This window comes from Hypanus sabinus, chromosome 9 (genome assembly GCF_030144855.1).
Source record: "Hypanus sabinus isolate sHypSab1 chromosome 9, sHypSab1.hap1, whole genome shotgun sequence".
NCBI classification, from domain to species: Eukaryota; Metazoa; Chordata; class Chondrichthyes; order Myliobatiformes; family Dasyatidae; genus Hypanus; species Hypanus sabinus.
Window position 1 is genome coordinate 66546430 of NC_082714.1, and position 27034 is coordinate 66573463.

The following is a 27034-nucleotide window of genomic DNA, read 5'->3' on the forward strand; positions in this document are numbered from 1 at the left end:
ACATTTTGCAGGTTGAAGGTTTTTGTTTATCAGATTCCGCAGCATAGCAGTTCGATCCGATCGCGTTCCACAAATTAAACTGGAAAAAAATGAACAAAGAAGTGAATTGCTAAAATTAACAGTTTACCTCGGTAGGAGGACCCCTCAGTGCTGCATGAATAACCTAAAAAAAAAGTCACTGCTCTTCTCGTTCTTCTTCTCCCCAGCGCAACTGGTAAAACTCTTTGGCTGCCTCTGGTGTATCGAAATAATGCTTTTTACCTTCATGGATGACCTGGAGCCGGGCAGGATACAACAGGCTGAATCTGACCCCTTTCCCGTAAAGCAGGGATTTCACCTCCTTGAAAGCTGCTCGTTTTTTCCCCAGCTCCACACTAAAATCTTCATGAAAAAAACATGCGATGCCCTCGGAAATACAGCTCCTGCTTCTGTCTACTGATGACGCGTTGCTTATCTTGAAAGAAGTGAAAGAGGACCAGGTACGTTCTAGGTCTTGTTTGCTTGGCTTCAGAGACAACAGATGGTTTAGGCCCAACTCAGTGAGCGAGCAAAAGCACAAGAGGCCTCAGGAAGAAATTTGTCTCCAGCACTTCTTCAAAAAACTCGGTCATAAATTTAACAGGGTCTGAACCTTCCAAATTTTCAGAAATGCCGACCACTCTCAAATTGGATCTACGCAACCGATTTTCAAGGTCATCTAGTTTTCCCTTCAGAAATGCGTTTTCGCTCTGCAGCGCTGCAATGGCAGCTTCGGCACTCACCAGTTGGTCACTATAATCATTCAGGCCATCTTCAACCTCACAAATGTGTTCGTCGTGTGACTCATAATAAGACATAATTTGCTCCATGGTAGCATTCACTGGTGACAAAGCAACTTCAAATTCTCTTTTCAGGGCAGAATGCACCACTTGCGTCATGTCAGTAAGAAGTACTAAGCGAAGCAAAGTCATCGGGTAGCGCAGGTCCAACAGCGTGCAATGGCGCCATTACTGTAACATCAGCTTTCTTGCTCGAGGCTTCGCTATGTTTTTCCCCAGTTTTATTTCGAAGTTGCACTTTGTTGCCATGTCAGTATCCAGCAACGTCCCAGGTTGTTCACAATGTTAAATATTCAGTTATCTCGAGCATACGAGGAGCCACATTTACACGCACCTACTCACTCCATGTTTAACCCAAAAGTCTCGATTTACTTTTTATTATTAATTTTTTCTTCTTCTTCTACAGTATTTATTGCATTGAACTGCTGCTGCTAAGTTAACAAGTTTCATAACACATGCCGGTGACAATAAACCTGATTCTGATTGCCTGATTGCATCTATTGACACTCATTGATCATTCAACCAGATGGCTCCATAAACAGCAGAATCACTTTAATAAGCCTGGATTCACATTATACAAAATGTTCTCTTTGTCCTACATATCTATCCTCATCCTCTCAAAGTTCAAATTCAAATTTCAAAATGAATTTATTATCAAAATACATATATGTCACCATAGACTGCCCTGGAATTCATTTCCTTGTAGGCATTCACAGTAGAATTAAAAGTACAATAGAATTAATGAAAAACTACACAAAAGACTGACAAACAACCAATGTGCAAAAGAAGGCAATATATACAAATACAAATTAATAAATGAATGAATGAATGAATACTGAGAACACAAATTGTAGAATCCTTGAACGTGAGTCCAAAGGTTGTGGAATCAGTTCAGAATAAGGAATTCAAACATATACAATTTACCAAATATCAGTAACTGATAAGCCAGTTCTATAGAAAAATAGCACATTTCTATTCAGACTTTAGGTAGTGCAGGTGCTGTCTCCTTGTGCACAAATTAAAATAAAAGCAACACACACAAAATGCTGAAGGAACTCCTCAGGCCAGGCAGTGTCTATGGAAAAATATACAGTTGACATTTCCAGCATCTACAGATTTTCTCTTGCTCGGGAAATTAAAATAAAATATGTTTAAGGTGTAAGAGTGTGTGTGTTCTGGGCCCAGTTACTTCAGTTTTACTACCCGCGACAACAAAGGCCTCACTCGTTTGGCTAAGTCCACAATCCCTTATCCAAAATCCTTGGAGCCAGTTGCATTTCGGAATTCAGAATTTTTCAGATTTCAGAATCTTTCCTTATTGGTTCTGGGACCCCCGCAGATACCAGAAAACACGTATGCTCACATCCCTTATTTAACCTGTCTCAGTGCAGGTGGACTTTAGGACCCAGCGGAGCTCCAGACCTAAGCACATCCTCCTGTATACTTTAAATCATCTCTCGATTACTTATAATTCCTAATACAATGTAAATGCTATGTAAATAGTTGTTATACTGTATTGTTTAGGAAATAATGACAAGAAAAACTTTTATTTCCAACAAAAACATTCAATAAAACATAAAAATATACAGCTTCAAACCAACTAAATCAAACATGACTTATTGGAATAAATGTAGAACATCACTGTCACTATAAAACTTCAGTAACTTGTCTTTCTGCTTCTTTAAATCATATACAGTGGTAGTTCCAACACCATATTCTTCAATAAGACGTCGCACAGACACACCACGATCAAGCTTCTGCAATAACTCCACTTTCTGCATTATTGATAATGATAGATGCTTCCTTCTCTTTTTCTCATTGTTACCCATAGGGGTATCTGCAGCTCTTTTTGACATTTTCACAGTGAAATTAAACACTAAGTCAACAGAGGACACAAAATATCAGCGAACAGCAAATGCACGTGTAACCAGTACGAGCACTGAGCCACAACTGACGTCTGGCGGCCTCTGCTAGTGCTGCCACGTCACACCTGAGTGACGTCGGCTGTTAGCGAAAAAACTTGGGTTTTCAGAGCTTTTTGGATTTCAGAATTTTGGATAAGGGATTGTGGACCTGTACTACCAAAATCACTCCAGCCTATCTCCTCTTTAGTAAGCAGAGGTTTCTCTGACAGTCACATTTCACTACAACAGCCCCAAGATATCCTTGCCTGGACATTGTCTTTAACCCTTGCCTTACTGCAACTTCCACACTACCTCTTTGGGAAAATAATAGGTAGGAGGCTAACCCTGGACTTCATTGTACAGGAGAAAGGAAATTAGACCCACTAGCTAATCAGTCCTAAATCCTAGGCTGCTCGTATTTGAGCAAGGGACTGAATCTGCTGCTGGAACACAAATTTCCTCCTTAGTGACTTAATTTCCACACCTTAGTGGCCAACATTGAAAAGCTGCAGCTTTAAAAATAATAGCTGTATGTGATTGTGATCCAGGTCATATCCTACACGAGGTTGTCACACAAAGATGCTATAGCTCAGACACGAGGAAATCTGCAGATGCTGGAAATTCAAGCAACTCACACAAAATGTTGGTGGAACACAGCAGGCCAGGCAGCATCTATAGGAAAAAGCACTGTCGACGTTTCGGGCCGAGACCCAAAAGACCCAACGAGCTTACGTTGGGTCCCTCATAGAGCACACGAAAATTCAGTAAGTATGTGCTTGAGAAAAAAGGTATGCACACGTGTGCATGTGCTTTTTGTGTGCGTACATGTGTTTGAGTCCATTTTTCTCTGTGTGCATGCGCGCGTTTGTGTCCATTTCTCTGTGTGTGTGGGTGTGTACATGTGCATGAATGGCAGAATGAAACTCACCCATCCCAGGCCTCTAAAAGACTCTGGTAGCATGTATGTTTATACACAGACCAGAAATCATCAGGCATGGTGAGAAGATGGTGTATATACGCATGGCGTATAGGTGGAATATACGAAGTGAGTGTTGCCAATGCTGTTAAAGAAAGAAAGATGTGACAAGACTGTTGGGTGACCTGTGTTTATTCAGTGTAGATGTGAAATTCAAAGTGGCTAAATGAATCCTGTAAAACAACAGAAAATACGAGCAAAAGGCGACAAAGACACAGAAAGAGCAGGGAAAGGATAATTGTGCCTTCCTCAGTGTTTGAAAAGAAACAATTAGCAGTAGAATCTGAGGGTGAACTAGATACTTACTGTACACCTGCCTTCCCCTTGCATGGTTTCAACAAAGACCACAGCAGGCAGCAATTCCTAATAGCACCATGGGAGATGGGAGGTGGAGGGGCACAGAGAGAATGAGCGAAATGTTGATTTAAATGTACCTTGAACTGATCCAGAAGGAGCTCTAATAAAATGTTTTCCTCACACTGTCAATTGGCATAAAATACACAGTGTGGTACTTCAGTCAATGATGTTAATGAATGAGAAGAATACATGCATAATTGTGTTCAAAAGTATTCTGGATTAACAGTAGAAGCAGGGATACCTGTCCCAATAAATGTCACTGTAAATAAGTTGCAATTTAGTTTAAAGGAAAATTTATACTGTTATTTGAAGAGTTATGTAAAATTACAAGTGTTATATATTGTCAAAAGCAATTACAAGAGCAATTCAAAGGCAAGCAAGAGAAAATCTGCAGATGCTGGAAATCTGAGCAACACACACAAAATGCTAGAAGAACTCAGCATGTCAGGTAAGGAAAGAGTACAGGCAACATTCTGAACCGAAACCCTTTGGCAGGACTGGAGAGAAAAGCTGAGGGGAGGGGAGAGAGGAACACAAGGTGAAACCAGGAGGGGGAAGGATGAAGTAAGGAGCCGGGAAGTTGATTGGTGAAAGAGACAGAAGGTCAAGGCAGAAAGAAAAGGAGGGAGGAGCACCAGAGGGAGGCGATGGGCAGGCAAGGAGATAAGGTGAGAGAGGGAAAAGGGGATGGGAAATGGTTAAGGAGAGGGGGTTGGGGAGCACTACCAGTTAGAGAAATTGATGTTCATGGCATCAGATTGAAGGCTACCCTAACAGAATATAAGGTGTTGTTCTCCAACCTCAGTGTGGTATCATCATGGCAATGGAGGAGGCCATAGATAGACATACCGGAATGGGAATGGAAAGTGGAATTAAAATGGGTGGCCACTGGGAGATTCCACTATTTCTGACAGAGAGGAGATGCTTGGTGAAGCAGTCTCCCAATCAACATCTCCACTTTTCCTCCACTTCATTGATGATTGCATTGGTGCTGCTTCCTGCATCCATACTGAACTCGCCGACTTCAATGACTTTGCCTCCAGCTTCCACCCTACCCTCAAATTTAACTGCTCCATTTCCAACATCTCCCTCTCCTTTCTCAATCTCACTGTCTCTATCTCCAGAGACAGCTTATTAACCAATGTTTATTATAAACCCATGGACTCTCACAGCTACCTGGAATATAACTCGTCCCATCCTGTTACTTGTAAAAACGCCATACCCTTCTCTCAATTCCTGTCTCTGCAGCATCTGCTCTCATGATGAGGCTTTTCATTCTAGAACAAAGGAGATGTCCTCCTTTTTCAAAATAAAGAGGCATCCCTTCTGCCACCATCAACGCTGCCCTCAAAAGCATCTCTTCCATTTCACGCACATCTGCTCTTACTCCATCCTCCTGCCACTCTATCAGGGATAGAATTCCTCTTGTCCTCACCTATCACCCAACCAGCTTCCGCATACAGCACATAATTCTCCGGAACTTTCACTACCTAATGGGATCCCACCACCAAGCACATCTTTCTCTCCAACATCCTGCCCCCATTTTCTGCTTTCTGCAAGGATTGCTCCCTACCCTCCTTTGCACATTTGTCCCTCTCCACTGATCTCCCTCCTGGCACTCATCCTTACAAGCAGAACAAATGCTATACCTGCCCCTGCACCTCCTCACTCACCACCATCCAGGGCCCTAAATAGTCCTTCCAGGTGAGGCAACACTTCACCTGCGAGTCTGTTGGGGGTATATACTGTGTTCAGTACTCCTGGTGTGACATGACATAGATTGGAAGACCATTTCACCTAAGTTCTGTCCCTCAGAACAAGTGGGATCTCCCAGTGGCCATCCATTTAATTCCACTTCCCATTCCCATTCTGATATGTCCATCCATGGCCTCTTCCACTGTCGTGATGATGCCACACTCAGGTTGGAGGAACAACACGTTATAATCCGTTTGGGTAGCCTCCAACCTGATGGCATGAATATCAATTTCTCAAAATTCCAGTAATACCCCTCAACAAACCCCCTTCTCCATTACCCACCCCTCTTCCCTCTTTCACCTTATCTCCTTGCCTCCTTCTGGTGCTCCTCCCCCTCTTTTCTTTCTTCCATGGCCTTCTGTCTCTTTCACCTATCAACTTCCCAGCTTGTCACTTCATCCTTCCCTCTCCAGGTTTCACCTATCACCTTGTGTTTCTCTCTCCCCTCCCCCCACCTTTAAAATCCACTCAACTTTTCTCTCCAGTCCTGCTGAAGGGTTTCAGCCTGAACCATCGACTGTACTCTTTTTCTAGATGCTGCATGGCTTGCTGAGTTCCTCGAGCGTTCTGTGTATGTGTTACAACATGAAAGGTTTAAAGCTGCTACAGGAATGGAGACAATAATTGTGCAAGACTTACCAGCTGCTCTACTATAGCCTCTGGGCAATATTGTACACAGTTTTAAAAATAAAGAGATAGCTGTCCCACACAATTTGAATGTTATTTTAAATTATCATTTTTGTTTTATGTTTAACCAAATTGACAGTGACCAAATTTTGGCTGATCATTACCAAAGCTACACTGCTGTGGTGAACATATACCTGTCTGGACACACCCCCCCACGCCGACTGCTCCTGTGGCTCCTCCCACGGACCTCAGTATAAAGGCGATTAGAGACACAGGCCCGGCCTCAGTCTCCAGGATGTACTGTGGTGGTCAATTGCTGCTTGTTCCTTCTTCCAGCCAATAAAAGCCTATATCTTGCCTCACGTCTCCGAGAGTTATTGATGGTGCATCAACTGCTTAAAATTTCACCATGGGGGACGTCACGTGATGATGTAGGATCGAGACGCTGGAACTCAGCTCTCCCGTAAAAAATCAATAAATTAATGTTTAAGTGAAGAAAAGTTAGTCAATACTTTCTAAAAGTTACTTATAAACTACTCTGGATTGTTTCAAGCTATGCCTCAAAAACAGAAGATGAAGAAAACCACTACCGGGAAGCAACTTGGAGCAGAACCAAGGCCCACTTCTACCAAAGAACCGCGGACTCAGGTACATTATACCACCGGCGATACGGAACAGGAAACTGCAGCAGCATCAGACATTCCTGAAGGAAAAGACCAACAAGAACTACGCAAGCGCAAAGGAAGGAGCATGCGCAAACGGGAGCAACCAGAACTACAAAGCCCAGATACGACTGCAACTGAAAGTGAAAGTGAATTTGAGGGAGAGTCAGATTCTCTGGAAAGATCAGATGGAGATGGAGATAAAAGTTCTTCTGGAAATATAGAGAAGACTTCGAGGCAAATAATGCGTAAATTAGGCACATTAAAAGTAATCAAAAAGAGATCAAAGAAAAAATGATAAATATGGAGATTATGTTTGATAAAATAACAAAGAGACAAGAACAAATGGAAAAGAGAATTATAGACTTGGAAACTACAACGGAAGACGGTTGAAAGAATGAACAAAATGGAAGATGAGAATACTGCTTGGACATCAGAAAGAAAACAATTTATGGAAAAAATTGATAAGCTTGAAAAGTTTAGTAGACAAAACAATATTAAAATTGCTGGACTTAAAGAAGATGAAGAAGGTGATGATCTAATAAGTTTTTTTCAAAAATGGATCCCTGAAAAATTGGAAATGGAAGAAGAAACTCCAATTGAGATAGAAAGGGCTCACAGAACCTTAAGGTCAAGACTTCAATAGTATTTTTTCTTCTTCTTATGTATATACTTTTTTATGTTGCGGGGGGGCTGGGGAGCTTTGGACCGGTTTCTGCGGGATTCATGTGTGTAATCATGGCGATTACCAGGACCCGTACAACAGAGGGGGGTAATGTTGTGTTTTTTTTTCACAACATTAGTAGGGGGGTATTTTGTTTTTTTCTTTATATTCTATTTTTCTTCTATCTTTCTGCCTGGATGATTGGTGGGGACACACATAGCAACATGGAGAATTTTAAAAAGATTTCCCAAGATACCAAGAAAGTTGAAAGATTAGGTATTATTATAGCTTGGAGTAACATAATTAAAAGTAATGACTAATTTACTGAATTTTTTAAGTTTTAATGTTAATGGGTTTAATGGACTGGTAAAAAGAAAAAGAATTCTAATATACATTAAAAAAATGAAAGATATAGCTTTTTTTACAAGAAACACATTTAACAGATAAAGAACATCAGAAATTAAACAGAGACTGGGTTGGAAATGTTATTGCAGCTTCATTTAATTCAAAGGCGAGAGGAGTTGCAATTTTGGTTACTAAAAATTTACCAATTAAAATACAAAACGTATTAATTGATTCGGTGGGGAGATACGTAATTATACATTGTCAAATTTTTTCGGAACTATGGACTCTTAAGAATATTTATGCACCAAATGAAAATGATGTAAAATTTATACAAGAGGTCTTTTTGGCTAACGCACATGACAAAATATTAATAGGTGGAGATTTTAACTTTTGTCTAGATCCAGTTTTAGATAGATCAACAAAGGTGGTCACAAAATCAGAAGTAGTAAAATTAACTCTATCATTGATGAAAGATTTAAACTTGATTGATATATGGAGAAGAATTAATCCAAAAGAAAGAGATTACTCATTTTATTCAAAAAGAAATAAAACATATTCAAGGATAGATTTTTTCCCATTATCAATGAATATTCAAGATAGAGTGAAAAATGTGGAATATAAAGCGAGAATATTGTCAGATCATTCTCCTTTGATAATGACAGATAAAGAGGAATCAATTTATAGATGGAGATTTAATTCAATGTTACTAAAACGTCAAGATTTTTGTGATTTTATGAAAAAGCAGATTCAGTTCTTTTTAGATACAAATTCACATTCAGTTGATGATAAATTCATATTGTGGGAAGCAATGAAGGCATACTTGAGAGGTCAGATAATAAGTTATACTTCTAAAATTAAGAAGGAACATATGATAGAAATAGATCAATTGGAAAAAATTACAAAATTAGAAAAAGAATCTCAAAGAAATATGACAGAAGCAAAACGAAGACAACTTATTAATAAGGTACAATATAATACACTCCAGACATATCGAACAGAAAAAGCAATTAAAGAAAAAAAAATAAAAATATTAAAAAAGTTTCACCATAAACTTCAGTTTTAACTTTACCTTCTTTATACAAATATGGCTCATGTGACCCACCTGTGACTGATCATTTTTGCTTTGAACAGTATTATTCAGATAATACTATTCTAAATGTATGGTTTTACAGTTCTTTGATCCAACAAAGATGGAAATAGAACAATGGACACAGTAGGGGTAAAACATGAGGATGTCCCGAGGGGTATGTTTTTATTTGAGAGCAGCCTGGCCACTTGGCTTGAAGATCCCCCTCTGGCCAAGGCTACTTTGATAACAGTGTCTGCCTGCACCAGCACCTGAACAACAGAGTACACAGTTTAAGCAATTCATTTGCAACCTGTACTTAAGAACTTGTATGATTTTAATCCTGTCTGTTGTAAAATGCCACCTGATATGAATCTGCATGTAATTTATCTTTGACTGCTTTTCCTCCCAAGCTAATAGTTGGGGGGAGAAATTAGTAGAAAATTTTAGTGAATAGGCAGTGTGTATACATATTATAACAGCTAAGGTGGCACAGCTACCTTCCTTCCAGTCTGCTCAAGCAACTGAACCTTTTACCTTCATCCTTACAGCTGGCATTGCTGTAAACATTGACACTAAATCTCATATTGCCTTAGCAGTAGCACATGACAATGGACAATTAAGGAAATACATGAGTTTTTCACCTCTTTGGAACTTTATAAAATACAGTGAACTAACTATGAACCTTTTCCTGCTTTTCAATTACTTACTACAATTGTTGCTATAAACTACGTATCTCATACTAACTGGAATGATGAAATGACTACAGGGAATAAATGACTGACTCCTTTGCTAAGGCAGCAACAGTAGATCTTTATGGTCACAAAGCATTTTAGAAGATCTGACTGCCAATACTTTCCAAATGCATAGATTAATTAGTACAACTACAACCTGATGCGCCAATGGCTGAAAAGACTTTATGGATTAAAGCACACTCTGTGTCAGGTGATGGGTACAATCAAAAATGAGAGATCCACAAAACCATAACATGAAAAGTAGCAGTAACTGTATGATTTGCCAGAGACATAATCCCAAAACACACTGCCAATACCTGCTGCTACTGGGCCCTTCCCCTGAGTTCATTTGTACATCTCCAGGTAGATTTTATGCAGTTACTAAATGTGTGGGCTGTGATTATGGACATTATTGTGTTTGTTATTTCCATGGGTAAAAGCTTATCAAATTCAGAGAAATTATGCCCAATTGTTGATAATTTTTATTATGAGAATATATTCCTCAGTTTACGGTCCCAGAGAAAATTTCAAGTAATAATGATCCAATCATACAGGGCGGTTGACAGACAGAAAAGAGCCCTGAAATGCTGGTTGACTAGATTGTACGACAAGATGAGCTAAAGTGGTCAGAGTCACTTCCACTGGCCCTTACGACAATGTGCTGCATAATAAACCATGAGATGGTTTGCGGACATGTCACATGCTTACCAATCATCTAAACATATCTGCAGATAGATTTTGGCAAATTAGCAGAATGGACAAAGTAGTGACAGATGGAATACAGTTTAGCGAAGTGTATATTCACGCACTTTGGTACAAATAATACGGGTGAAGTCTATTTTCTAAAGCAATTCAGAAATTAGAGGTACAAAGGGACTTGGGAGTCTTTGTGCAGGGTTCATTAAAGGTTAACCTGCAGACTGAGTCAGTAGCAAGGACAGCAAGTGTAATGTTAGCATTTCAGCATTACAACCTTGCTTTTATGTTCAAGTGCTTTTGAAATGGATGCTAACATTGCACTTCCATTCCTTACAACCGACTCATCCCATGAGTTAACCTTGTCCCTTTGTACCTCCAATTTCTTAATTTGCTTCCCATTTAGAAAATAGTCTACACCTTAATTCCTTCTACCAAAGTGCATGACCATTCAATTCCCTCATCGTATTTCAATCTACCACTCTTTGCTCATTCACCAAACCCAACCAAGATCTTCTGCAGACTACCTGCTTTCTCAGAACTAACTGTCCCTCCACTTAAAGTTCAAAGTAAATTTTATTTTCAAAGTACATCTGTCACCACATAAAACCATGAGATTCATTTTCTTAAGGACATACTCAATAGATTTATAGAATAATAAATTGTAACAGAATCAATGAAAGACCACCCAACTAGGGTGTTCAACAAGAGTGGAGAAGACAACAAACTGTGCAAATACAAAAATAAAAAATAATAATAATAAATTAAAAGCAAAAATATCAAGAACATGAGATGAAGAGTGCTTGAAAGTAAGTCAATTGGTTGTGGGAACATTTCAATGATGGGGCAAATGAAGATGAGTGACGTTAACCCCTTTGACTCTGAATGGTTGAGAGGTAGTTTGTCCACCATTTTTTTGTCCCACACTACTACCTCATCAGTGTCATTTTCCAGTGGCCCAATATCTACTCTTGCCTCTCTTTTATTTCTTAAATATCTGAAAAAGCTTTTGGTATCTTCCTTTATATTATTGCCTAGCTTACCTTCATATATCTTTTCAATCCATATGGCTTTTTTTGTTGCCTTCTGCTGGTTTTTAAAAGCTTCCCAATCCTCGATTTTCCCATTAATATTGTATGCTCTTTTGCTTTTATGTTGACTTTGACTTCCCTTGACAGCCATGGTTACCTTATCATCCATTTAGAATATTTCTTCTCTTTTGGGATGAACCAGTCCAATATCTTCTGAATTATTCACAGGAACTCCAGCAATTCCTGCTCTGCAGTGGTCCCTGCTAGTGTCCCCATCCAATCAACTTTGGCCAGCTTCTCTCTACTTCTTCTGATGTTCCCTTTAATGCATTGTAATGCTGATACAACTGATTTTAGCTTCTCCCTCTCAAACCACAGGATGAATTCTGTCTCTTTATATTATGATCACTGTCTCTACACCTTCTGATCCTTTGTCACTTCTTTCTAAGAGCTGCTCCACCTCCTCTGCCCACTTGCTTTCCCTTTTGATACGATGTGTATCCTTGGACTTTGCGACAGAGAATTGTGTTTATCCCCCGACTATATTATTCCCAATCACAACTACATTTCTCTTCTCTATGCCCGAGCCTAATTCCTGATTCGATTTACACATTCTTCCTACGGTTCCCACTCTCATGCTCACAGAAAGCACAAATCTCAGACTTCTTTTGAAGGCTCAAGAGCCAAGGCTCCTCCAGCACTTCCTCTTGGATACCCCTACCTGCCTCACTTACAGTAATACCCTTTGTGCCTGGCCTCAGACTGAATTTAAAGTAGTTAATCTAATGGGTGCAATGACTTCCTGAAGTGCAGAGTCCAGGTAACTGTCCTCCTCCCTGATGCATCAGATTACTGATCATCAACTTTGAGTTTGAGTTTCTCAAGCACCTGCAGATGTGGCAACCAGGAACCAGAATGAAGTTCACCAGCTCTTACACCATGCAGCTGTAACACAACACCTAATCCCGCATCCTGATTTTGTTTAGTTAGTAGTATATTGGTATCTTTTTAGTTATATAAAACCAATACCATATATAATATTTTTTAAAAACCTAACTTGTTCTTACCTGTAACTAACCTGTCCCTCCATGCTGAAAATTCCCCAGCCATAAGCTCAGTTCTTAGACTCCTCCACTGGCCCACTGACATAATACCTAATCCAAGATGGCCTCCACCTCTTCTCATTGAAGCCTCTTGAGCCAAAGGCCCCTTAAGCCAAATGCCCTAGCTCTTCCCTCCAACACTTCCTCACTCTCAGAATGGCTGCTCCACTTAAACTAAACCTCCTTTTCTATTGGTCCTTACCAAGTGCCTAATTACCCCGCATTATCAAGCCTACTGAGTGTCCTAACTGGCTCCACTTGCTTTTTTAAATCCTGCTTTCACAATGCACAAGTCAATGGCTTCTTGTGTTTTCAATTATGTTGAATATAAGGTAAATGTAAAATCAATCTTGAAATAATTGCTGCCAAAGAAAGCACAGTTCAGACTACTAATCAATGGTCCTGGAAATTATAGTGAGGCTTCATATTTTTACAATTTGCATAAATATCTTTGAAAATTACATGAAAGTAAGGTTGCTTAATCTGCTGTTGACACAAATAAAGGTAAGAAAGTGAGTTTTGAAGATGACATAAAGAAACAAAGGACCTATGGCATTAGGGGAGAATGAGGGAGATAGAGGCCCAGTAGGCTTGAGACACTGGGAGACAGAGGCCAAATGAATACACTGAATAATGACAGCTGATGAGACACTCCAAGTTCTGCTAAACAAATTTGCCTTCATTGGCCTCAAAATCACACACTGGGGCGAACTGACCCCATCATAGATCTCTGAGAGACTAGGAGTTGCCAACAGCTCGCAGCACTGGGCAAGTGACTGGAGAATGTTTTAAGGTTGCCTGGGAACTGTCTCTGCTGTTGAGACCAAGTGTAGAAAAGGAAAGAGAATTCAGGAATCATGGAATGGGTGGCCCTAGTTGTCAGACTGGGGCCTTCACTCTGAGAGAGTGAGCTAGCAGCCACCACCAGGAAAGTGGAGACGAGAATCGTGTACAGAAAGTGAGGGAAAACAAAAGAGAGTGCATATCCACGTATGTATGCCAAGTCTGTGCAGCAAAAGCGAATCATCTTGAATCTCATTTGCTCATAGACTAATAAGTTACGCCATTAAAACTCTGTGATTGCTGGTACACCATAGCCACCTTACATTAAAATAATTCATCAGTCATTTTCCATTCCTCAGAGCTGCCGTTAAAGCAAATCATCCTCAATCCTGAGTGCAGATAAGCAACTGGGCAAAGATCTGCCAAATGGTGTGTAATGTGGGAAACTGTGAAGCTACCCATTTTCACGGGTAAAATAAACCAAACATTATTGAAGTGGAGACTGCAGCTCTGAAATGTTGAGAGATCAGAGGGCACAACTCTGTGACAATACAGCAAGTAATTAAGAAACTCACAGAATATTAATGGTTGTCTGTAAAGGTAACTGAATGCCAGAGTAGGAGTCGTGATACAGCATTGGCCGCCTGCTTTGAACATACACAAGTGCATTCAAATCAATTCACAGGTTTACTGGACGTATTTACATACTTGGGATGGGTGGATTGCTTTATGAGGACAGGTTAGAAAGGCTAGGCTTGTAAATCTTGTACATCTTATTTTTAAGATAAAAAAATTCTTTCTTACTTCTCTAATATTTGTATATTTGTGCACTGTGACACTGTAATTTCCTTTGGGATTAATAAAGTATCTATCTATACACCAGAAGTTAGAAGAAAGACTTGTTTATTTATTACAACACTGAAGGTAGCTATTCTGCCAATCAGTTAATGCCAATTCTCTGCAAAGGAATCACTTTAATACCATGCTCCCCTTATCTTCACTTCCTTGTATGTCTGTAGTTTTCTCTCTCACTTCTATGACTCTGTTGCCACTTACCAACATGGGGACAATTTACAACAGCAAATTAACTTGTAAACACAACTTCAGAATATGGTAAAAATCACCTGGTCACAGGAACAACATACAAACTCCATACAAACAGCATCGAAGGTTAGTATCAAACCCAAGTTCCTGGAGCCATGTGGTAGCAGCACTAACTGGTGGCTACACTACTGCCATCCTTATTTACAAGACACTTACATGTCTTAACAGCATGAGCATAAAGAAGATGTTTTCTCTTGTAGGATAATCTAAGTTACCTAATTAGGTCAGAGATGAGGTAAAATCCTTTTTCCTAACAAAGTCATTAGTTTTTGAAACTCTTCCTCAAAGGGCAGTGAAAGCAATATATTCAGAAATTAAAGCATAAATAGATCATTAGATGGACAAATAGAAACCCTTGGAGGATAGGAATACAGAACTGAAGTTACAATCTGATCAGCCATGAACATAGAAGCAAGCTTAAGAGCTAAAAAGCAGAAATCCCTCACCCACTACCTCAGAGATCCAGCTACGATACTGACCTCCAGCACTTTGAGATTGACACATTCTTACTATTCACTGAATGAATGAAGCATCCCCCAACAACTTCTGGGAATCTCTGGCCAATGTCCAGTTAAAAGTGGGGAAGGATGCAATTTAAACTGAGGCCATGCTTTAGACACACGCAGAAGAATGCTCCAGACACAGGGCACACCTCGCCAACAGCTCAGCACTCTATCAGTGACCACATGCTCCAAAGTTTGCAGTTCCCATACTGTCCTTATTAGCTATCCTAAAACCAATAAAACCAAAGTAGAAGTAATTCACTATCATTTCAGAAGGCCTACCTGGGTACATGTCAAAAAATGATCTTTGTTCTCTATTAGCTTCTCATAGACTTGTGCCTCCAAGCAATCTATTCTACCCAGTGACCACTGAATAGGAATTCTGAGGTGGACTGGCTCACATGACGAAGTTCCCCATTTACAGAATTATATGGCTTACCAGTTTCCAACCAAATCATTTATAATGAACTTAGCCTTAAGGATGGTAATAATCTTCTTTAATGATCATTGAAGTCATGAGTATTAGTTGTTCCCAGCTGGCAAATCAAAATCAGGCCTGGAGTTAAGCTGTTTCATGTGAACAAGCTACATGCCACAGTAATCCTACATGCTCTCTCAAACCTATGGTCTTCATTTCAAAAGCTTTATTTTAATTCTCTCAGCATCCTAAATGAATATGAACATAAATGGTATCTTCCCACCAGCCTCATTAGCCTGACCAACAGTTTTTTTCTGATTCCCAGAAACACATGCCAACTGTAATTCTCAAAACTCTCCAATGTCACTTCATTTCAAAGGTTTCAACACAAATTTGTTTGTTGACTCAACAGCATCTCACATGTCACTCTTTTATGGTCATATTTCTCTGTTTTGAGTCGTTCCCCAGAAACTTGATCACATTACCCTCAGAATATTATCCACACATTCAATGCAGAGTGAGAAAGGTCGATTCAAGTTGTATCAACCAACATCTCTGGTGTATCGGCATGTCCATTGTCTGCCATCTGCTGCAGTTATACAATCTGTTCACTATTTTCTTCATACTGGATCACTGCTCTCTTACTTCATCAAAGTAAAATTATTACTATATTCATCACCAATATAATACCTGTGGAGTTTTTGTATTGCTGCTGGCATTAGCAAATAAACAGGACTATAAATAAAACGTCTTTTATCAAAGGTTATAATTCTCAAATAAACTGTCTTTGATTTTAAGGTTATACTTCTGGATCCTATGTATATCATGTGATACAAATGAGATTTTAAATATTCCCTAAATACATAAGCGTACATTAAGAACATAGCAACAAATTTATCTCCTGTCCTCCAACAAACTATGTGATAATGGCCAGATTATCCATTCCAGTGATGTTAAATGAGGGGAAAATATTCACCAATAATACTGCAAAGAGGGTCCCTGACCATTCAAAAGAATGGTTAAGATTTTTAACATCTATCAGAGTGGGCATTTGTCACCATAACTTTCTGACAATGAATCACAAGAGCAGCATAAGAACCACAACTAAGTACAGCCAACTAAGCCACAGTTGAAAGTTTAAGAGTGAGTGAGTGAGAGAGGCCTCCATCAATCAGGGTCGACCATGGATGTTGTGTCCCAGGTGTCTAGATACACAAGCCTGGGAAATACAGTATGGAGATCAAGCTGTTGCCCATGTAGCAAGCTATCCCTCTCCACGTTTCTGATGAACCCAAAGGAACGACAGAGACTGATACAGTTTGGTACCAGCAGCATTGCAAGAGTTGCCAGTCAGTGATGAACTCAACATAGGACTGCCTTAGGGACTTCACCTCCGGATTTTTCCTTTGGGGTTTACTCCCGGAGCCCTTCCCATGAGTGGGTATAGCCGCAAGGCAGCAGATGTCTGATATCAGAGTTTTCCTTCTCCTAGAAGAGCTGCCAACCACGGCTGATGAGCCCCTCTGTCCCAAACAACTGGTTTTAAGACGACAGTAACCCACCTTTGTCCCTTCTCCTGTCAGTAGAAATGGATCTACTGTGCTTAGTAGCTAAGAGTGAGAAGGCCAGGAGCTGGACTTGGTTGTCAGAGGCTATTTGAGGCACATGCCTTTACAAGCATTTAACAGGTAGTAGAAGTTTGTCCCCATTACCACCCCCAGCTTTCACAACCTTAAAGAACAGTTTAAGAGAAACAGTACAATTCTAGCATTACATACAACCGAAAAGGAACAGGATAGATAATGTTACTGCAGAGTAAGCTTGGTATTGGGAACTACCAAATATCAATGAAAAGCCACCTACACTGACATTAAAAGGCATTTCCCTTTCATGCAAATTAAAAAGGATCCAATTTTAATGTTTAAGATGAATAAAATATTTGATAGGGTAGGTAGACAGAAACATCTACTGTTGCTTATGTCCAGAATAAGGAGGCAAAACGTAAAAATCAAAACAGCCATTTCAGCAATGATATTCAGGAAGCACTTGCACAAAAGTTAATTGAAACATCTGAAATCTTACTCTCTCAAAAATCATCTGACACTAGGATCAACCATAATTTTCAAAGTTAAAACTGATAACTTTTCATTAAAGAAAAGAATATTCATCAACATCATTGCTTACTGTGTCATATGATGTGGGCGACCAAGGTCTTCCATCTGTCATTAATCTGAGAAGTTCTAATAAGCTCTTCAAACCCTTGATGCAACTGTCCATCCCTTGATGCAACTCATGAACGTCATGCACTGTTGACCGCGACTTTCTCTTCCAACAATTTTTCCCATCACTGCAAGATGTTTGAACTTCTCTTTCCTCAGTACATGTCCCAGAAATTCTATCCTAATATTCCTAATATAGCTTTCTTCTTATTGCAGCTTTTCACAACACTTCCTCATTTGTTACTCCGCCCTTCCACGACATTTTCATCATTCACCTCAAAACCCAATTCCTGCAGCTTTGAGACTTCCTTCATTTTGTTTTGATTTGTCCAACAATTGCTTACATATGTTAGATTGGAATGAGTGTAGCACTGCAACACTCTGAGTTTTCATACCCATAAATTATGGGTACGAGAAAGGATATTATGATTTGCAAAGCCAGGGCAAGTTTAGAAATAAATGAATTGCAGAACAATTATTCACCTACTGAAACGTGAGATAAATACAACTCGTTTCTGATGGTGTCCATCTGAGGATCTAGGGTCTTAAATACAAATATTTGAAATTAAAGCAATTACAGGCCATATGGTCACTCAAGACTGTTCTGTTATTCAGTAAGATCAAGATAATCAGAGCATGGCCTCAGTTTCACTTTTCTACTTGTTTCCTAAAACCTTGACCTCTACAAATCAAAAATCTGTCAATGACGAAACAGCAGAAACCTGTACTTTCAATGTCAATACAGGTAGTCCCCGACTTACAAACGTCCGACTTACGAACAACTCGCACTTACAAACTGAGGAAGGAGAACACTGGTCCGCCATTTTAAGTTGGATCATGACACTGTCCGTCATTTTAAGTCATTGCCATTGACACTGTGTTAAGTGTGTAACTTTGTATTTGGCTTAAATTTTTCTTAGCAAGATTCACCCTGACCTTTACTGGTAGGCTGGTGACGCAGTGAGATCAGCGCCAGGCTCAAGAGCAGAGATTCCCAAGTTCGATCCAGTGACAGACCACTCCCGAGCGCACTCCCCATCCGTGCCGGGTTGATGTTGAGCTCACAACTCAACCTCGTAAAAAAAAAGAGTCATCTCCAGTTTAAATTCCCACACAGAATATTGTGGAAGATCAAATACCCAAACCCAGCAAAGCCCCCACTTGTCCCAGTGTGGTGGACTTTAGGACCCAGGAAATTTAGTGCGGTGATCCTTAGGACCCACCTCCCAAAGTGTTTCTGTTCCGTTGACGGGAAGCCATCACAATTGAAAATAAAGTGGATATAATAAAGCGTTTGGAAAGAGGTGAAATGCCATCGGTCATTGGAAAAGCATTAGGCTACAGTCGGTCAACAATCAGAACAATTTTAAAGGATAAAATAAGAATAATGGAACATGTGAAAGGCCCTGCCCCGATGAAAGCTACAATTATTACTAAGCAACACAGTGGTTTAATTATTGGAATACATACATTTCTTAAGTGTTTTATATGCATAGAAAGGTAAAATATATACTATATACTAAGACAAACGTTTGACTAACTGACATTAAATAATACCGGATGTACTTGTTCCGACTTATGTACAAATCCGACTTAAAGACGGACTCAGGAACAGAACTCGTTCGTAACCCGGGGACTGCCTGTATTTCATTTTGAGAGAAAAATTGAAGAACTGGAAGACAGTAAAATGCTGTTGCCCTCATCAAAAAGAGGACACTGTTAAACCAGAAATTTTGATACCCACTGATTTAATTCTGTAGATAAATTACTTAAGTCTGTAACATAGGATCAAATTGTTGAGCATTTAAAAAATGATAACTTAATTTAAAAATTTGCCAGAACAAATATGCAAAAGCCAGATTATCACTGATGAACAGACAAATGAGTAGAACATGGAACAATGTTTTGTGCAGTTTTCTGAAATGATATTTCATAAAATATAGTAGCAAAGACTTTGAAAATGAGTACATGGCAAAATGGATAAAGACTTGGGTAGAGTGCAGAAAGAAAAGGAAAACAGTAGTAGCAGCTTTGCAGATTAGAAACAAAATACAGTGCCTGGTCCACTTTACAGCTACCTTTATATTCATCATATAAAAAAATGGAGACTAATATTTATATTAGCCAATGGCTCCAAAATGGTAAACAATTATAAAGAGCTATGGAAAACTAGAAGAGAATTTAGATGTATTTAGCAATATCGTCTGAGATATGGAGGTATCAATTAAATGTAGAAAAATATTAAGTAAATTGCAAAACTTTAACTAGAATGGCTTAAGACAACACAAAATGGGCAAACTAAATGCTGAATTAATGCATAATATCATAATTAAGGCACAAAAAACAACTACACTAACAATTATCCACAGATGTACCTTGATAAGTAGGATATTGCGCTTCTCCATACGTCGAGCATTTGCTTCCTGTTGCTCACGCTTCTTCTGTTCAGATAAAAGCTGGGTCCGCAAATTCAAAACATCATCCTGAAGCTGCCGCAGAGTTTTTTCCAACATTCGAGCACTGTAAAACAAAAATTATTAGGAATGCACCCCAGAAAGGGCAAAAGGCATGAGGAGAGTTCCACACAATATTACATCTATCATTTCTTCCAATGAAGAGGAAAACTGGGAATAGTGCCAGACAGAAAATTTCAGAGAATCAAACCTTAGGACCAGTAATTTTGATCCATATAATTTTTAAAGTTCCAGATTTACTCAATGCTTCTACGTTTTAAGTGACCATTTCCTTACACACTAAGTTTCTGAAAGCTCAAATGAGAACAAGTAGTAAATATTTTGGTCTCTGCAGTACAACTCAACAGCCATTTATAAAACATAATTGCCAGAAGCCCCAGAAAACTTTTCAGATTGAACACCATGAATGGAAACAGGAGAAAAGATGTGAACTCATATAATTACAAATCAAAATTGATTAGTTTTCACAGAATAAGCTGTTGGAAGTCACCTATTTCATCTTTACCAGTTCTCAGCAATGATGGTCTCAATTCAAATGGACATAAATGTTAGTTCAAGCTTAAATGTTAACAACCACAGGGTTCTTTTAAAAAAAATGTCAGCAGGTTTTTCTTCACGATGAAACAACAATGGAAGTACTTCATTTCTTGATTTATTTTCCTGTGGCAATGAACTATTCTTAAAATTGAAGACTTTCAACTATCCAGGACAATGGAGGGGAGATCTTACATGGATAATGCAAAAATATGGATATAAAGGATTAAAAAATCCATAAATGTTCAGAGTATTTGGGTTTGTTTGTTAAAATACTCAGTCATGCTCTCATGTTTCATAGAGGGGAAGACGCTGTTCCTAAATCGTTGTGTGCGTGCCTTCAGGCTCCTGTACCTCCTCCCTGATGGTAACAATGAGAAGAAAGCATCTCCTTGGCGGTGGAGCTCCTTAATAATTTAAGATTCTGCCTTTTTGAGGCTTCACTCTTTGAAAATGTCCTAGATGCTACAGGCCCTATTGTTACACAATTCCACCAGGCCAGCTGCTACAGATTTTTCTTCATTTAAGTTAACTCTGAAAATACCTTTCTTGATTATCTTATATGCATGCTCGACTAGACTGTTCTCCATTTCTTGACCACCTAATAATTCATATCCTCATCATCTTCTTCCAGAATATTTTCAAAAACCTTTTTCTTCACCATCACATGTCTGCAAACATCATAAAGACTTGCAACTTCACCATAGTCCAAAGAATGGATTGCAAAAGTCAGATTTGGTTTTAAAAATTCAACAGAAAATATACTGTCGACTGATGCAAGAAGACTGCATGAGCATGAGAAGGGGCAGTGACCACAAGAACAGGAAATCTAATTTTTGGCAATCTCTTCATTCACATTTTGGTCAAAATACTCAGAGAAAATCTTAGATTCATCCACAACGATGTGTAGCTGAAATAATCTACAGCATATTAACGGCTTCAATTTTTTTTGGTAATCAGCATGCATTTTTCACTTCACAGAGTTTGAGTTTTGTTGCATTTGTAATGTCAGTTCCTTTAACATATTTGCAGCTTGGAACGCACCATTTGGTCTTAAATGCTGAGGAATTTGTCATAAGAATTTCCAATTTCATTTGCATTGTAAATTTGTTCTGGAAGCCTTAAAGAGATAAGCTTTTAATGTGAAATCTGAGAGTTTTTTAAAAAAAAACCTTTTGAACAGCATATGTTCATAAACCTCACATTGGTAATCTATAAACTGCTGAATCAACTGCTGGTTAATCCCAAAATAACTGTGGTTTAAAGTTTAACATTCAATTAAGAATGCCAAATGCAACTGCTATTCTGAATATTTAATATTTAACCAGTAGCCACTTTATTAGGTACACCTGTACACCTTCTCATTAATGTAAATATCTAATCTCTAATCATGTGGCAGAAACTCAATACATAAAAACATGCAGTGATGGTCAAGAGGTTCAGTTGTTTTTCAGACCAAACATCAGAATGGCGAAGAAATGTGATCTAAGTGACTTTAACCATGGAATAATTGTTGGTGCCAGATGGGGTGGTTTGAGTATCTCAGAAACTGTTGACCTCCTGGAATTTTCACGCACAACCATCTCTAGAGTTTACAGAGATTGGTGTGAAAAATGAAAAACATCCAGTGAGAGCAGTTCTGCAGGCAAAAACTTCTTGTTAATGAAAGAGATCAGAGGAGAATGGCCATACTGATTCAAGCTGACAGGAAGTTGATAGCAACTATGCACTACAACAATGGTGTGCAAAAGAGCATCTCTGAACACACAACACATGAAACCTTGACATGGATGGGCTACAGCAGCAGAAAACTATAAACATACACTCAGTGGCTATTAGATACAGAAGTGTTGGATTAGACTGTATAATTGTTACTTTCTGTGCACTTTAACAACTTATGCCTGCTTGTAGTTTATATATCTACCTACATACATGTAATTATTTAGTATGTTTCCTAGTGGTCATAGTATGTGTACATACTGTGTACATAGGTTCAGTGTATACCCTATTTTTAAGATATTTGTATTAATCTGGAAGCATCCTCATGCTCCGTTATTTGAATGGGGGCTTTCTGGGTGGTTAACTCTTAGCTACAAATCTGAATAGAATGCGTTTTATCCATGGGGTATGAGAAGGGCTGAACACATTAGCCGCCATCTTTACTGTTTTTCACTTCCCCAACTAGACCTCTGTTTCACCCTGCTTCCAAATCTCTTTGCTCTATTAGCGCTTAATAAAATGGTCATTAAGCAGCAAGCTTTATGCCACTTTCTTGACTTCCAAAAGAGCTTTGGATTAAATATCAGAATCCAACAGGAGGTACTTAAAAAGGCGGCCACAAAGTGTAAATGTGAGCAATAAATTTCATATTTAAGGTATTAAGACATTCACGCTCCAATAAAGTATGCAGTTATGGTATTTAGGGCTTAGATGCTGAATAATATTATTTGTTTAGCTCCCAGTTTTGGTGCTAAGCGATAAATGCCCTTGAGACAATACTCATCCAAATGCAGTCAGATTAACTGTTAATTAAACTAAGAAAAAGTTTACCCTATAAACTGTCAGATACAATTAGTTTCTCTCCAGAATGAAAAAAAACTTGCAGCTTCAATCAGCTCCTGATCACACTGGCTAGAAACATCTATAGCTTACACAAATAACTGAAGAGTCAAGAAAGTTCTAATAATATCGCTTCCACATGTAACTTTACCGGTTCTAACATCTCCTTCTTGCAGCAAGCTGCCTGGTATTGCAAAATGTCTCTTCCCTGAGGGTAAACAGGAAGCCCACCAGTTCTATGAAACCATCTGATACAATATATTGACCAGCGTTTTTCTCTTACAACAGTGGTACAATTTCTCTCAATTCTTCTGTACCACCCAGGGTAAGCACTAACTGCAATCAGGAGGCCCAAATGGCATCTTTCATAAATATTATTCTAAACCAAAAGGTAAAAGTGATACAAATCAGCTGAGAGATAGCTTTCCTATTACATCCAATTCACATAAGCTCATTTGCCAAAATGCCATATTGATCCATTGGTAAAATAGCCAGAACAAAGGCAAATGGAATTGATTTACTAATAGAATGAGTTGGCATTTATTGAGAGGACTAATAAGGCTAGAATATACACAATAAATGACAGGACCCTATAAGGTACCGGGAAATAGGCAGACATTACCATAAACCATAAGACCATAAGAATAGGAGCGGAATTGGGCCATTCAACCCATCAAGACTGCTCCACCATTGGATGATGGCTAATTTTATTTCCCTTCTCAACCCCATTATCCGGTTTCTCCCCATGTAGCTGGAGTATCTTAAGCAACTCTGGCCCAGCCACTGTAGCACAGTTAAGATTGCACTGGATATCATGAAGTGAGGGTTCAAAGGATGTTTTCTCTATGAAGCATTTCAGCTATGAAGAGAAACAGGACAGTTTGACCTTGCTTTGTTCAGGGCAGAAGACTAAGGTATGATCAAATTAAGGTATATGAAATATGAGGAGCAGACAGTGGTAAACATCTTCATCTTAACTAAGGTGTGTTTAACTACAGGGCATACATTTAAGGTATAGAAAAAAGAGATTGTGAATATTTGAGGAAGAATTTTTTTACTCAAACAGTGATTGGAATTTGGAAGGCATTGCTTAAAGAGGTGACACAGGCAATCACTCACATAATTAAGATGTAAGAATATGTAAAATATTGACACATAAAGCTAGGGCAGTGCTAGAAAATGGAACTACTATAGACAGCAACTTGATGACCGGCAGAGAGGTCTAAAGAGTCTGTTCTGCCTGAGAGACTCTAGAGAATCTTACAATTAAACTTTTAATGAGTTTACTCCATTCTTCCACATCACTGCAACTATAAAATGTTGAAGTTCCAATCTTCAACACAGCACTTTGAACTACAAATTCTGAATGCACATGTTGTAGTACATTTCTATGCATGCAATAGAGCTATGTGAGATACATAGAATATTCATATAAATGCCTAAATCTCTCAGATGTTTGTATTCCTGCTTTGGATTTATAAATTACAATAGAGCTCAAAGAATAACCTATTATCATAAATCAAATATCACTATGCATCAAGGAAGAAATAAGAACAATTAGAATAGAACCGTTTGTTATCATGGTAGGATAACAAACAATGCGTAGCCTCTCAGTTGCAGTTTGCCAATGCTTGGGCTGCTGCTCAGTGAGGCACAAGGATACACGAATTTATAGCAAGCAAATAATAAATGATTGGAAAAATCAGTGAAATTTGGGTAGATTGATTCGGTTATTGCTGCCAGAGACACAAAGTGCAAACAAAATAAAATACAGAAGCCATGCATCAAAATTATGAAAATGAAGAGAAGGGGCTGAAATAGCAAATCAAACTAAATATGAGTAAGGGAAACAAAATTGTGAAACCATTTAGGTCAGGAAACATCTATGCAAAGATTAAAGAGATAAAAGGGATTAGCTGTGTTCTTCACGTTCATCAAAACACACAGTAAAATCCACAGCTTTGCGTCAGTGCCCAACAAGCACAATCCTCAGCAGCCCCAAGCCCCAAGAATACAGAAGCAAACTCATAACAAGCCTTCAGGGGAAGCCTAATTTAGTGTTAACAAACAGTTGCAAAACATTGGAAAATGTACAGCTTTAGTTCCAGTGTACTAAAACTTTTAAAAACATACAAGCCATTGCAATAAACAAAACACTAAATAGAAAATAGGCAAACAAAGACTGGATCTTAACTAACAAACTAGAGACAAATATGATCTTCATGTCATGCAAGAAGAATTCAACTAATTCTACTCAACAGTTCATATCTGAGACACTTTTAATATGTATGACTAAATTCAACAACAAGCAATGCATTTCACAACTAACCTATCAAAGCAGAGTTCCTCAAGTATTTTAATAGCTTCCTGCATGTTTAAAATTCACTACCATATTTCATCTGAAGATGATCCATTAAAACAAAACACCTTACAAAAAGGCTTATTCATGATAATGTATAATTAATGAGCATTTTCTCATTTTAATCTATAATAATCTTAAAAGACAGGCAAATAAGTGGAATTGTAATTCATAGAAATTCTGATAAGGATAATCATGATAATATATGCATTATTTGGCAAATAATTTATGCATTTATTTCTAGCAAAATGCATAAACAGTCAACTGACTGACGTAGCCTTTTATCAAGAAGGATGTAGTTTACCTTCAAGAATGAAATATACTGATTTGATAGCCTCACAATGCTATTTTGTTAAATTAACCTTTAATAATGTGTCACATTTCCTATATCTGAAGATCTTCCCCCTCACACAACTTCTGTAATATCTGAAGTAGAAATCAGAACCAAATCCACAATACTTATTCCAAACAATCAGAACAATAGTTGTAGTAACTTAAAATAAAAATATGCACTGAGTAACATAACTAAAAAATAAGCTGGATCATCCATGCATAGACAAGCTATTCAAGCGAGCCAGCCACCTACCCCAGCTCAGCCTCCCACTGAGAAGACAACTCCCAGATAATAAACAAGGCTCAGTGTTACAACAGAGTGCCTCTCAGCTCATGATAGGCCCAGCCTCATAAAATACCCTTAGCAGTTGATAATCCCCACTCCAACCTGATTGCCAAACCCATCCCTAAATTTGATTTACTGTATTTGGAATGCCTTTGATTTTGACAACATTCAAAAACACTCACTTAAAACAAAAGGTAAAATTTTAAATATTAATTTTACGAAGTCCAATTCAAAATAAATACATTTAGATTGGCACTGGTTTATCATTGCCACATGTACCAAGATACAGTGAAAAGTTTGTCATGCATACAGTTCAGACAGAACAAGATCACAGACCACAGTGCACAGAGGTGGAAAAAGGTAAAACAATAACAATGCAGACTAAAGCCACAGATAAAGTACAGTGTAGATAAACAATAAAGTGCAAGATGATAGCAGGGTAGATGGTCAGGTGAAGAACTCATCTTATCCTGATAACAGTCGGATGGTGTCCTCGATCCAGGTGGTACTTCCTTTCCAGCTTTTGTATCTCAGCAAAAATAACTTCAACCCACCTTTCTGCCCAGAGGCATTCCTTCCTATTGAGATAATTCCAGTGGGTTCAACAGCAAGATTTCCCAGTCTGATTCTCAGAAATCTACCCATCTCACCGAATTCCCCAGAGTCCAACGGTGAAATGCAGCTACCCAGGTATCATTAAATGGGCAAATGGATGGCACAATTG

The 27034-nt window shown here is 38.6% G+C and overlaps 1 protein-coding gene across 7 annotated transcripts in view; it reads right to left on the bottom strand.

Annotated features, from left to right (window-relative positions):
* The window catches only part of mad1l1 (mitotic arrest deficient 1 like 1), a 1079555-nt gene that overhangs the window by 775737 nt on the left and 276784 nt on the right, over positions 1-27034 (bottom strand). For all 7 annotated transcript variants that reach the window (XM_059979806.1, XM_059979807.1, XM_059979800.1 and 4 more), the window contains exon 11: positions 20141-20285. In XM_059979806.1, the coding sequence (XP_059835789.1) occupies positions 20141-20285 (145 nt within the window). The remainder of the gene's footprint in view (positions 1-20140; positions 20286-27034) is intronic.